This window comes from Rhinolophus sinicus, chromosome 16 (genome assembly GCF_057876585.1).
Source record: "Rhinolophus sinicus isolate RSI-liver-muscle chromosome 16, RSI-T2T, whole genome shotgun sequence".
NCBI classification, from domain to species: domain Eukaryota; kingdom Metazoa; phylum Chordata; class Mammalia; order Chiroptera; family Rhinolophidae; genus Rhinolophus; species Rhinolophus sinicus.
Genome location: NC_142516.1, coordinates 96,328,134 through 96,342,340, shown reverse-complemented (window position 1 = coordinate 96,342,340; position 14,207 = coordinate 96,328,134). Strand labels below are relative to the sequence as shown.

The window sequence follows — 14,207 nt, the reverse complement described above, 5'->3', positions numbered from 1 at the left end:
ATCCTTGAAATCCTTAGTAAAATGTGAAACTGGGTAAGATCTCTTATTCTTCAGCAACTGATTTGACGAATTGAGACTTTGCCATCTGATTATATGAAAAGGAACAAAAATTAAGTTGGACTCAAGAGTTCTCATTTTCAAAACTAGGTATCAATAAAGGGGAAAGAAAACTGTAATCCACCAAGATGATGCCAGCAAAGACCACATTCACATCTGAACACAAGAGAAAGGCATTTTCAAATATACAAGAGCGTGTAGGGCCCCAACCAACATTTGTAAAGATATCAAAGATCACTTTCACCTACTTTTACATGTCCAAGTATATTTTAAATAGGCTAATCAGGTATCTCTTTAAAGATTCTATCTCTAAGTACACTTATGCACAAACTCAGCTAAATAATCTTGCTTCAAATATTTTTTTAAATGAGGTGAAGTCAAGGCTGGAAGCAAAAAATAGTAGACATTAGGTAGAATTTTGAAGCAAAATACTTCTAGGATCTCTTTACACTCTCCCCTTTATGGTTCTATAGTACACACTAATAACTAATATAAGTATGACACCAGACACAAACCATTATCACATCTATGATCTCATTTAATCCTCAAAACAACTGGGAGGTAGATTTTGTTCTTATTACCATTTTATGGGTGAGCAGACTGAACTTAAGCAAGGCTCAGTAACCTGCTTAATCACATTGAATAATACCGTGTTTCCCTGAAAATAAGACCTAACCGGAAAATAAGCCCTGGCATGATTTTTCAGGATGACATCCCCTGAACATAAGTCCTAATGCGTCTTTTGGAGCAAACCTTATATAAGAGCCTGTCTTATTTTCGGGGAAACATGGTATGAGGATAAGAGCTGCCACTCCACACCCCACTGCCCTGTAGAGACGTACCACATGGCAGCCTGGGGTAGGCCCAGGACTTGGATGAAAGCCCCGCACATCCACACCTGTGTCTTTCAACAACCGTTACACTAAAGCACAGAATCTTAGAACCAGTAAACCTTACTGGCTCAATCCTCTCCTGACCAATGAAGGTGAGATGACTTGCCCCAAATCACCAAGGCAGCAGGAGTTAGGACCAGAATGAAAATCTCTGATATATTGTCTCACCACATCTCTTTACAGAACAAAAAAATGCAACTTTCATATCACAAATTTGACCTAGGAATATCACCTACAAGAAAGGCTAAATATTTAATGTTTAAATATTTGACAATCATGTTGACATCCTCCTAAATCACAAAACATCTTTGTAAAAATATATGACTCACTTCTCTTGAAAAACATGTCCAGGAAAGTGAACTGATCCTCCCTTTACTCAATAACTTTCTGTCATATACAGTCATTTGCAATCATCCTACTGACTTCAAAGCTGCACCAAACGTTATAAACATTCTTTTCAACACCACACTTCAAAGAATAGGTAGAACTGAGATGTCAGGAGCCTATTGGTCATAGTTCTCTTATTATCTTTCCTTTCATTTTCCTTATTCCCTTCTCCCCTTCAAAATTTCTTTCCATCCCACTGCAAAACTTCAAGGGTACTCTAACAGCAGAAAACAATACACAAAAGCATAGCTTTTTACTTCAGAAAAGTGTTATATATATGGAAAGGGTGTCCTTTTGTCTTGCTAATGATATAAAATACTCACAAGTTGATTAAATAGAACAAGAGGCTTATGTACAGGTGACCCTTGAATAATGTGGGGATTAGGGGCACCAACACCCCCCCATCAAAAATCTGCATATAACTTGACTCCCCAAAACCTTCAGTCATCCCTCAGTATCCGTGGGGGATTCGTTCTAGGACCCGCCTGTAGATACAAAATGTGAAGATGCTCAAGTCCCTTCTATAAAATGACACAGAACAATGGACACAGTTGGCCCTCCGCATTAGCAGGTTCCCAACTGTGGATCGAAAACACTGTTTTCGATCCACAGTTGCTTGAATCCGAAGATAAGAAACCCAGGAATACAGAGGGCCAACTATTAATTGAAAAGAATCCGCATATACGTGGACCCATGCAGTTCCAACCTGTATTGTTCAAGGGTCAGCTGCATTTACATTGCTTGTTACTTTGAGCTTCAAGATTTTTTTCTTTGTTCTCTAAAAATACCACCTAGCAGAGACACCTGCCCACCAAAGGCAGAAATACTTCTAAAGAAGTGGAGTAAAATATGCCAAGAAGTAAAGTACAAGAGGTAATTAGACTATTCATTAAACAGAGTATTGTAAATCATTAAAAATCACCTGTTAGTACATAAAACTTGTTTCTAAATATTGATTCTTACCCTGATATTGTGCCATATCTTTTGACCAAAGCGTTTCCGTTCCATATTGGGTTTCATCATATAAAAATTTAACTTCTGTGGCCCCAGCATCTTCTGCGTTCTGAATTAATTCCTAACCAAGAAATACACCAACAATAATATTTAATAATACAGTACTCTACTGCCCATCTTTGTATTTACCTATATTATTTAAAAGTAATTCCATTTAAGTAAAGGAAAGCCATGACTTGCATCATTATCTATAGGAGCTGGCGACGATACCACTGAAAGTAACTGTTACATACAGATGAGCACGGTTGTAAAGATCCTGAGTCCTGCCTTCTTCAATTATACATACCTAAAATGCAGTTTTTAACCTGCTACCTCTTGGCCTCTAAATACAAATCCTGAGACAATTTACAACTCTGCCTCTTATTTACAATCAACCCAAAGGCTTCATTCAAATAAAATTACTCCATTTCCAAAAGCTGCACAGATAGTTGTCATCTGGGGCAAGTACCTTGTTTTTCAGCAGTTACCAAAAAATAAAAATAAAAATAATAATAAAAAACCCTTATTTATCATTTGCTCACCAAACTTACCTTCTCTTAGAAAAAAAATATATCAGTTTATATGTACTGGTTAGTGCAGTATGCTGCATTCTTGAGAACTTGAGATGTGAACATGTCTTTCTCCTGAAAGTTTCTTGAAAGTCAGGACTGACTTATTCCTGTCATTGAAAAGGTAGTAATAGTGTTTGGTGGATGACGAGTGGACAGGTGAATGGGTGGTCAAACCTCTGTAATGTAGAGGAAAGGGAAACCTACAAGACTTACACCCATCGGTAGCCTCAAAAACAAATCCCCAGTCTCAACAATCCTATCACCCTGGCACATCTACCAAAATCATGCTGGGGGGAGCTCCAAACTCTGAAATAAGAGTCCAATCCTAGAGCCGACACCATAATCATCAGAACTTGAAATGAACTCCAGAGATATTATCCCTAGTTTACTCTGGACTTTGTCTGAAGTACAGAAAAGTCAACACATGACAGTTACCTGAATGAGCTGTGACTTAGGCCAAACCAAATCAAGTGGTTATATTTTAAATGGATGGGTCTTTACAAACACAGTAACTCACACTGTATTGTACTCATGAACCTGTAACTTTGGGGAGAACTAGTTTTTTTTACTTTCCCAGCACCTTGGCATTACTAAACCAGGGTGGAAGACAGTAAGAATGGGCAAGAACAGAACGGGGCTTATACTGATACAACAGCAATGCCAAGAGCAACGCTTTATCAGAGCAGAAAGGTGACAGTGCCCACATGAAGTGAGATGCCTCTAAGACGGAGTGAGGGAAGAGCACAGGCCTGAGGTCAGGTGAGGCGCTCCACTCACCAGGTGCACACCAAACGGCTGGGTGTCCTACCCCACCTGCTGTGTAACCCTGAACATGCACATTTGACCCACGCCCTTATCCACCTGTTAACGGCTACAAAGTCCTCCTACTAATATAACTACCTATTTCTCATAAGATTTTTAAGACCTTATTTAGTCTAACAGAATCCCTAAAAATTAGCAATTTTATTTACATTAGGATATTACAATATAAAAGATAGAAATAAGAATTAACAGGTAGCAAAATACAAGGTTAACTTACAAAATGACAGCACTTTATAGAGGTTCGATCTTTTTTTCATTTTGATCCCTATTTGTCATTTATGTGTATTTTAGGGAGCAGAGATGAAGACACTGGGGATAAAAATCCCAAGGCCCGGGCTCCAACTATCATTCTCAAGTTGAACAAAAAACAGGATGGGACACTTTTTCTCAGGAGATTCTGAGAAGGGGAAATAAATGTGCCAATTTGGATACGATCTTGGGTAAGTAATTAAAATATCTCTGGACCCTTCAGCAAACCTCACAGGTGTTTTCTGTGATTTCTAAGATTCCTATTTAATCTAAAATGACCAGATTCTACTAAAACATCCAAGAAACAGAGATGATAATGAGCTGGCTCCCACACATATATGTACACAGGAAGCCAAGGAGAAGGACAGAGTATTGGCTGCTTGCTAACTGTCAGAAAGCACAAAGACGTCACTCATAACCGCTGCCTCGTTCCCCGACAGGATCCCCAGCAATCACGTACCGTGTTTCCCCGAAAAGAAGACCTAGCCGGACCGTCAGCTCTAATGCATCTTTTGGAGCAAAATTTAATATAAGACCCGGTCTTATTTTACTAAAAGCCCGGGTCTTATATAAGACTGGGTATAATACGATACGGTACGGTATGGTACGGTACGGTACGGTACGATACCAGGTCTTATATTAATGTTTGCTCCAAAAGATGCATTAGAGCTGATGGTCCGACTGGGTCTTATTTTCGGGGAAACACGGTATGAATTCATGAGACCCTATTCCTGCTACCAGCAACTAAATCTTCATTTTAAATTTACTCTATTCCCTCCTCTACCCCCACAGCCACACTCTTCCCATCTTCACTTTTCCTAATATCGCAATATAACAATGGTTTTCAAACTAACTTTCTGTGAACCACTGATGCCTATTCTGAAAGAATACATCATTATTAAAATCGCTGAAGATGTGGTAATCCTCAATGAGTGCCTCGCCGAGTGTGACTAGACTTAGGCCTTATTCTCTAAAAATTTACCATCTAAACCACCAAATAGAATGAGGGCAATAAATACTAAATAAGTTAGTGAGAAGGAAAATGCATAACTGATCTGCTTTTACAATTAATTAAGGAGGTTTCTTATTAAGCTGAAACACAAAATCTAATTTTTGCAATAGCTTCCATAATTGCTTTCTTTTATGGTTGTTCAGGTTTTGTTTTGTTTTTTAATGAGTGTATTCAAACTAAAAGAATGTATCATAAATAGATATAAATAACTGAAATAATTATCCTATTAAACTCTCCCAAAAAGCAAACCTCTAAATCCAAGGGTCAAACAGGTATGTGTTCATGGCCCCTGAATGTGGGTTTTGTGTGTTATGTGGCTGGCTGGTTGGTTTGTAACACCACTGCACAATGTTAAACATCAATTCATAAAATTAATTACATGATGTAATTACATAAAACTATAAAACCTGTGCTTGATTACAGCACACAGCAGCCTAGTGGGCCCCTCTGCCTCTGACACCTCACATACTTACACTGCCTGTATTGTCAACCCATCCCATCCAGCCATTCAGAGCGCAACAAATACAGTCATGCAAATCAAGACGAAATGTTAAACAATGTAAACACTAGCAAGACGTCTAAGAAATTTTACACCATCTCATTTTTATCAAAGTAAATTCACACACGTACACAGATATTCCCTACCTTGAGAATCTGCCCTCCTTCTGGGTATCTTCTTAAAATGTCCTTGAGAAAATCAACAAGTGGTGGAGTTGTTTGACCAAATCGACCTAAAATAAAACCCCATGGTGTGTCACCAATGTGTTACATGGTTCCAAGACATCATAAAATTACATACCGTGTTTCTCCGAAAATAAGACCTAGCCGGACCATTAGCTCTAATGCATCTTTTGGAGCAAAAATTAATATAAGACCCTATCTTATAAGGCTAGGTTTATTTTCAGGGAAACAGGGTAAGTTACAACTTCATGGTTTATTGCAGCTCTCTGGCACAAAAAGGCACCTGACTAAACAGATTCAGTAGAAAGTAGCGCAGATTCAATTTTATCAAATCTCAAGATTTTCATTAAACTACAAATTCAGTTTTTAAAAAATAGTCAAAAACATACTGTCACAGAAAATTATGGATTCAAAAATAAAGAGCACGGGGGGTGCTGTTTTCTAACAGAACTGAAATAAATAAAGGGTGCTTTGCTGCTAAATTGTAAGCCAGAGAGAGGGGTGCTGATCGTGACATTTTTAATATTCTCAAACTCAACTGATGTTCTGATTGTTCTGAAACTCAGCACAGCCACCATCTGAATGGCTGTCCAGTTCAAATACCCTTAAGTCCTTCCTAAACTAGCGATTCTTAGAACTGACTGACCAGGTTACCTTCAGATAGGTGACAGGAAAGTACAGGGAGAATGGGGGGAAGTAATTTCTTAGATGCATACACTATACATACATATATGTATATATGTATATTATACACACACACACACACACACACACACACACACACACACACATAAAATCTGTATATAAGGAAAAAAGAAACCTGTGCTTAAAAAACAAAATCATCACTATAAATGTATTTGCATCATTTTGGTACAACTATCCACCAAGGCCAAACCCCAGCCGTTCCACAGACGAACACATCCCATACATGCTTACAACTCACTGGCTGCATCGGTCCTTGTTTTCCTCATACCCCTCACCGCACCCCAATTGTATATACTTGCTTTCACTTTTACAACATAATCTTAATTCAACTAAAAATGGCAACTACTCCTGGTAAAGTCAGTTTTATACCTCCCCCTTTTAAGCCTTTTGACTGAAGGTTTACAAAAAGATGACAAGTTTTGGAAGTCAGCTCTCCAATCTTGATCCAGTCAGATAACTGAAAAAAAGAAAAGAAAATGGATGAGAAGCAATATAGTTTCTAATATTGTAAATTCAAAACTTTACCTTAATTTTTTTTTTTTTTTTGCTCACTTAAGAAGTAACGCTCGTTAACTGTTTTTATCAGGAAATACATTGCTCTGGAGAAGTGGGTATTTCAAAGAGAAATTTAGTCAAAAATTTTATGTAAAAATTTAAAGGACTTTTTTCCTTAAATAATTATAAATAAAGACACATATATTTCTGCTTTAAAATTATTTAAAATTTTTATGATGAACCAGGATCATCAACAGAAACAAAATCATTCTTTTGATCAACATTTCCAAAGTGTATTGCTCAGAACAAAGCTCTATGAGATGTCAACAGACAGTGAGGGAAAACATGTTTTAAATTACTTGGAATAATCTGGGTTTTAGGGTACTTAATATATTAATATGTATTGTAACTTTCTTACAAACGATTATACTAAGCAACATTTCACAAAGTTTAGCAGCACATTTTTTTTTTCAAAGAGCATCTTACAGGCTTTTGTTCCTAGAAACACACTTGAGGAAACACTGCTATAGATGCTGCTACCAAAAAGGTCTGATGTAGAAGGAAGGGACAAATAAGGACTCCAGCCTGCGGCACTGCTTTGGTCTACAGCTTCCCTGAAATTGGCTTCCTGAAAAACGCCTTGATACTCATTTTCCTTTTAGTGATTGTTCTGTTTCTTATAAGGGCAGGGTATATGTGTGTGATCGTGACCCACAGGAGCAGTGTAATAAGAGTGCCTTTTTTGGAAAATAAGGTCAAAACCCAAAGCCAGATCAATTTCCTCCCCAGCGGTCCACTTCTAAGTGCTGCTACAGCGTGACCCCTTGCAGGTCAACAGTCTGCAAAACATTACTCAAAAGCTCACCTGAAGAGCCACCTTTGTTTCTACCTTATCTTCCTTGTCAGGTGTGAAGGACATTGTTTTCCATGTGAAAAATTCAGCATTTCCAACCGTCTACTACCCATCTCACACTGGTATCCTCCAAAGTCCCTACAGCTCAACCTGTCAAAGGTGACCTCACTAACTTTCCTCCTAATACTTACCTCTCATCTTTCACTCTTTATCTCAATTACTAGTGGCATCTTTTACCTTGTCACTGTAATGGGAAGGCGCGGAGGAAAGTTTTCTCTCTCTCAAACCACATGTCCAATTAATCTCTGGGTCCCAGCATGTCCATCCCCAATTTCTCTCCTAGCTAACTTGTTCTTCTCTGTTTCCAACTATTCATACTCTCCACATCGCTGGGATTTTATAACCATCTCCATCTGGTTTCCTTACTTTCTATACATCATCTTCATTCTAGTTCCCATTTCTAAAATACAAATCTGAACATGTTGTTACAGTTCCCAGTTTACAAAGCACTTTCCATACATGTTCCCACTGAATCCTAGAGCAAGCCTGTAAAAACTCCTTGCGCAGGAAATAGGAATTAAGTACAATCATAGCAGCACTGTTGTTTAAAACAAAAATTTAAAAACCCAAATTGTATGACATATTGATACAGTGGAATATTACACAGCAATAAGAAATGAATTAACTAAACTGCACATAAATTTAGTGAATATTTGTAACATAATATTGAGTGAAAAAGCTAATTCCAGGTTACTACATATAGAATAATAAGCTTCTTATAAAGTTCATAAGCAACTAAAAGTAATACTGTATTGTTTAGGTTACATACTTAGATTATACAACACCACATATACATAGGTCTGCATATATATATACACACACACACACACACACACACATACACACACTTATAAAACTATTAAAACAACTAAAAAAAGGCAAAAAATAATAAACACAAAGGGGTAAGGGAAGAGACATAGGCATATAGGCTGGGAAGAAGCAGAGGTAAATATAAACTATCAACAGTGTTCTAGTTCTCCTGTTGGATGATGTCATCATGGTTGTTCATTGTATTGTTAATTGATTAACTAACTAATTAATCAATTACTAAAAGAGAGCCACGTATGAGCCAAGGATTATTAGTCCAATTCAGTATAGATAAGGTACATTTAAAGGAAGAAAGGCAGGAAGAGAGGAAGGAAGAAAAACCATAATGCAGGAAGAAGTTTCCAGGTCTTAAAGAGGACATGAAAAGGAAGAAGACGCAGAGTGTAACCTTGTTAGTTAAAATAGACACAACTTGCTATGTGATTCTGACAATGAATGTTTTGGTAGATTGTTATCAGTGGTCCATTTACAGGGAAGTGATTCTCCCGAAGAGATTTCAAGCAGCACAGATAACCTCAGCAGAGCCGTCTGCTTTCTCCTCCTGCGCTTGCCAAGATTTGGGGGTTTTGCTTGCGCCTCACTCTTTCCTGGACCCGAAATCACTCCAGTCAAGCCAAGAAACACAGGCCCTATTCATCTCCAAAGGTAATAAAATCTTCCAAGTTGCCCATGTCAGTCTTTGTATTTTGTTTTAACACAGTGATTATAAACTAATTTGAACATCTGGGTCTCTGTCCATGCCAGCCTCAGCCTCCCTTAAAAACCTCACGTATGCTCATTTTCATCTACTATGAAACAATAACTCTCTCCAAATTATTAAACAAACAACACAATATCAACTGCAATCTGGGTCTGCCAACACTCCTTCCTTTGTTCAGTTGTCAAGGACACTAACAGGTTCTCAAGATTCAAGAGCTAACAGGGAGGATGTCTTTGATCAATTAAAACACAGGAAAGTTAAATGATACTTGAAACCCAGTTTGAGGCTCAAACATGTTTGGTACAGATCAGGAAAAAGGATCAGAAAGATGCACAGCTGTAACGAATAGCTTCAGTCTCTGGGCAGGAGGTAACGTGAAGAACTTGTAAATTCCACTTCTAGGCCACGAAAAGCAAAAGAGACAAGTAGAAAGAAGATGGCATGTGACCCAGAAAGACTGAGGACTAAGTGCCTACTGTCCTGCGGCCAAAACCAGTGAGTGACAAGGAGCTGTCAACAGTTTTTGTTTCCTGCCTACCCTATCCTATTTAGAATTCTTGCCAATAATTCAAATCTCAAAGGTTCTGAGCAGCATTAAATTTAAAAAGAAAAGAAAGCCACCTCTGTGAAAGATTTGCTTATATAAAGGTGACCCCTTTTAATGGCACACATTAGCATTACTAAATTTACCAGGTCAGAAGTCATAAGCCTGTCCTCTCTGAATGCGGAGAGAATGTGCCCTCAGCTTGTTTTCTGGGTGAGCTACAGCCTTGACTTTGACGTTCCTTTTTAATGGTTTAAGCTCTTCTTCTCTGTTTAAAAGAACTTCACATTTAACTTTTTTATTGATTGACACCCTGACATGTTCTCTTTGGTGAGGAATAGTAAAAAGTCCACAGACTTTGGAATCAGACAGACCTGGGTATAAATCCTGATTTGATACTTCATCTCTCTGAATTTTGGCTTTGCTAGTCTGCAAAATGGTGTAGCAATAAGTAACTCCTGAGGTTGTTTTGAGTAGTAAATGAGATGATATATGCAAAATACTAGAACAGTGTATGGAACACAGCTACTCAATAAATGTTAATCATATGCCCAATGTATTTACAAAGTACAGAAGGAGAAATGTTCTGAGCAAGTTACTTCCCAAAATTCTATTTCCAGCCCTGACCTCTCTCCCCTGAGCTTCAGCTCCAGATCTGCTGCCTGTTGACTATCACTCTCTAGTCTAGACTCATATGTAGCAGAGACCTTAGAATTGCTTAGAATTCTTTTATCCCATTCCTATTAGAAACAGGAAAGCCGATTCTAACACGTTAATTAATCTGGCCTGTTATCCACTGGCAGTACTGCAAGTAGGATCTGGGTCACCTACCTCTTCATGCATTTTTCTAGATGCTTTTTTTTTTTATGTCCCGCCATCAGCTGAACCATATGTAAAAGCAAACTGGTCACACCACCTTTTCTCCAAAATTTGATCCCCCTCTGCAATTGTATAATTATCTCTGCTAATTGAACCATTATTTTCCTGATCTGATTCAAGACGTGTGAACATCCTGGGCAAGTCCTTCTGCCTTATTGTATGTCCAACCCCCTCCCCCCCCACCTGTTGTTTCCCCCCCTACCCGCCCCATATCCATCTGGTACCAAACTGCCATAATTTTGTCTTTTTCAAAGTCTCCTGTACATCCTTTCCTTTCAGAGTCACCTCTGTAATGGTAGTCTAGAACCTCATTACGTCATACTAGCATAAGTTTCCTAACTAGACCCCCACCAACCACCATTCAATCCGAAATACTCTCCACTCCACTGTCACGTTCACCATCCCACGCCGATGCATTGCATAGACACCTCCAAATACATTCTAATGGCAAGACCCCCTCACAACTGAACTTTTGGGTATAACCACATATAGGGGACAAGCTGACAAAGCAGAACCAGAGGAATAACCAAAGAAGTGGGTAGAGGACCAGGAGAGTATACAAGGGAAGGTTAGAAGATAGTGGTAGGCACAGAAAAAGAGGTAAGAATGATGAGCTTTGCTCCTCAGTTCTGTTCAAAGTCCTCAATCAAGTCACTGTCTACATGCCACCAAACCCCTTGGTGGAGGAAGACGGATCTGTGGAGGAGCATAAGAACTGAGTAACCGGAAACCTCGGTCTAAGTGGGCAAGACACCAGAGAGTAGACCCAGGTACACAGAATGTCCAGATTACACTGAGGGGTCAAAAATCACAGGTACCAAGTACTTCACCAGTATTTGTACTGGATAGTAAGGAAATCTAATACGTAAGATGTCATTCTGTATGGCTCAAGTATTCCTTGTGTATCTGTTCAACTCTTTTTTTGCCTCTTTTAAATCTTGGAAATGATGTTCCTTTATCATATAAAAAGTGATAGGATAAGAGAGTAATTTTCAGTAACACGTCTCCTTAACTCCTCTTTTAAGAGAACTGTAGTTTTAGGTTGGTACAAAAGTAACCGCGGTTTAAAAGGTCAAAAACAATTGCAAAAACCGCAATTACTTTTGCCCCAACCTAATTTTCACCCATTTTATAGTATATAATAATATGAAATATTCTTATTTTCCAAAGTTTTGGTCCGCTAACATTTTGATCTGCTAAGTCATTCATTTACACCTTATAAGTTTTAACACAACTTTACTCCTCAAAATAATAGCGTCCATATTAAAGTATGTCTGAAGATCCTTTCAATTTCTGTGATTCAGAACTGGAGGAAAACTTCTAAGACATAAAAGGTGAAGACATTTACCAGCATTCCAGTTAAATGTATAACACAACTATTAGAGAAATATGAGTAATGATTAAGTCACTTCAATGATGAAGTCTCTAAACAAGCAAGGAAACAAAAACCCCTATAGCTATAAAGCCCATCAAAAAAGTATCTTAATTTCAGGAAGTGAAGATTCAGACAAAACGCGGGTAACACAAAGTTGATATAGTAAATCAATAAAAATCACAACTAATGATAGGCACATATTTACAAAGCATTATTTCCCAGTGATCATTAAATGAGCATCTATCTGTTTTCCCAGACACAAGAATAAAACCCGTTCAGTTTCACTATCAGCGATCCCACTGACCAGCAAATTGATGTGCTAAAACCCTCAGCACAGAGGGCAGGCCCATCGTCCTACTGAGCAGAGGGGGGACCGTACCTCCCTGTCGCCGAGCCACAGTCGCTGCTCCGACACCGGGAAGCCGGTCTCAGCCAAGATGCGCTCCTTGACGTCGCGCACGGTCCAGGACTCTAGAACGTCCACGGTCCTGCACCCCACGCAGCCGGGGAGGACGGTCACCCGGAGCCACCTGTGCGAAAGGCAAAGGGACCATCAGTGGGGGCCCGCGCCGCCCAGCGCGCGCCCTACTGCCCGACATCTGGGTTGCGGGGACCCTCGAGGCCCTGGGCCCGGCCGGGCGGGATTACCTGTCCCCCATCGCCGGCGTCCTCCCCGCGGTTGCGCGGGCGCCCGGTCACGGCCCGCCCTGCGGCACCGAGACGCCCGGCACCGGTCTGGAGGGCGTGATCCTCATGGCGCAGGCCGGCGCCGCCCCAACCGGGCTCGGTCGCAGCCGCCCGAGCCGAAGTGGAAACGCGAGAGGAAGCAGCAGCCGCGCGGGAGCAGCCGACAGAGGAGGCGGCGGCGCGCTCCCGGCCGGCAAGGGCCCTGGAGGCGCCGCCTGCGGGCACGCGCCCGCCTGCAAGGACCTGTAGCAGAGGAGACGCTCCGCCCCGCCCGCCGGGCCCCGCCCCGTCCGGACCGTTAGTTGGGAAGCCGCTTGGTCCCCTTGGCCTTGCCCCACCCTGCCTGCTTCTGCTGCAGCACCAGGGCCCAAATAACCTCAAGCACTTAACCATATATGTGGAACGCACATTTAGAAAAGATATATTTTCCCTAATGGAGTTAAATAGTGCTATGAAATGCAGAACTAGACATTTCTAGGGCCTACATCTCCTTCATCTCTGATGACTTTTAATCACTGGAAGCATCTTATTTGGATAAGATTTGTGGTTGCCTCTTAGACACTAGAGGGGAATGTGGTGATTGCAGAACACAAGTGTCTTCCACAGTTTCATTTCCTGTTTACTTATAAGGCACAAAAGTAGGATCAATGATTCAATTTGCTGGAGAAAGGAGTAAAGTAGGAAAGTAACAGATGAGAACACACATAAACATATCCTATGACATGTTAAATGATCCATGTTATTAATTTGGCAATATTATATTGTTGATACCCTAATTTTTTCCATCACACCTGCAAGCTCCTTGAAATCAGAAACTTGAGTCTTTGATGGGATTGCCCCAAAGTAATTAATGTTGCCTTGTTATTTAAAAGTGTATGTGGTTTGATGAAGCCTCAGAAAATGATGTCAGGCCTTTCTCTGGCTTATTTATCATAGGCATGGATGAGACACATTGGAAAAAAAAAACAACCATCTATTAAGGCAACTCAAAGGCTAAGCTGTGAACAAGTAAATTTGTCTGCTTCTTGTTTAAATACCCTGAAGAGAATTAAATTTTAGTGTTGACACCCCCCCAAAAGAAATGGTATTAAATACTAGCTTCCAATTACCTCTTTTCCCCTTCCTCCACAAAAAATTTACTCAGAACTCATTATCAGTAATGAATACATAGAACGCCTTACAGCTGCTCCATCCCTTTCTTCTAACTGTATTTAAAAGGGAAAGTGCTGTAAGTCGTGCAGGTCTTCCCTAGTTGGGACAAGTAAGCACGCTTAATCATTGAGAGTAGAATATGCTATTTCAATATAAAGATCGGTCCAGAAAACCCTAATGGATGCATATTTACTTCTTCAATCAGACAAGACTACACAAGCAAATGCATTAGAATATCAACAAGTGGGAAGGATGTGAGCTGT

At 39.8% G+C, this 14,207-nt stretch overlaps 1 protein-coding gene across 4 annotated transcripts in view; it reads right to left on the bottom strand.

The window, feature by feature from the left end:
• SACS (sacsin molecular chaperone) overlaps window positions 1-14,207 on the bottom strand; it is an 83,783-nt gene that overhangs the window by 31,920 nt on the left and 37,656 nt on the right. For 3 of the 4 annotated variants that reach the window (XM_019736495.3, XM_019736497.3, XM_074330035.2), the window contains exons 3-6: window positions 12,485-12,635; window positions 6,741-6,828; window positions 5,631-5,716; window positions 2,301-2,412 (exon numbers count right to left, since the gene is read on the bottom strand). In XM_019736495.3, coding sequence (XP_019592054.3) covers window positions 2,301-2,412; window positions 5,631-5,716; window positions 6,741-6,828; window positions 12,485-12,635 — 437 coding nt within the window. Of the gene's footprint in view, window positions 1-2,300; window positions 2,413-5,630; window positions 5,717-6,740; window positions 6,829-12,484; window positions 12,636-12,753; window positions 12,923-14,207 lie in introns of those variants that run through there. The other variant, XM_019736498.3, reaches the window with a different exon arrangement.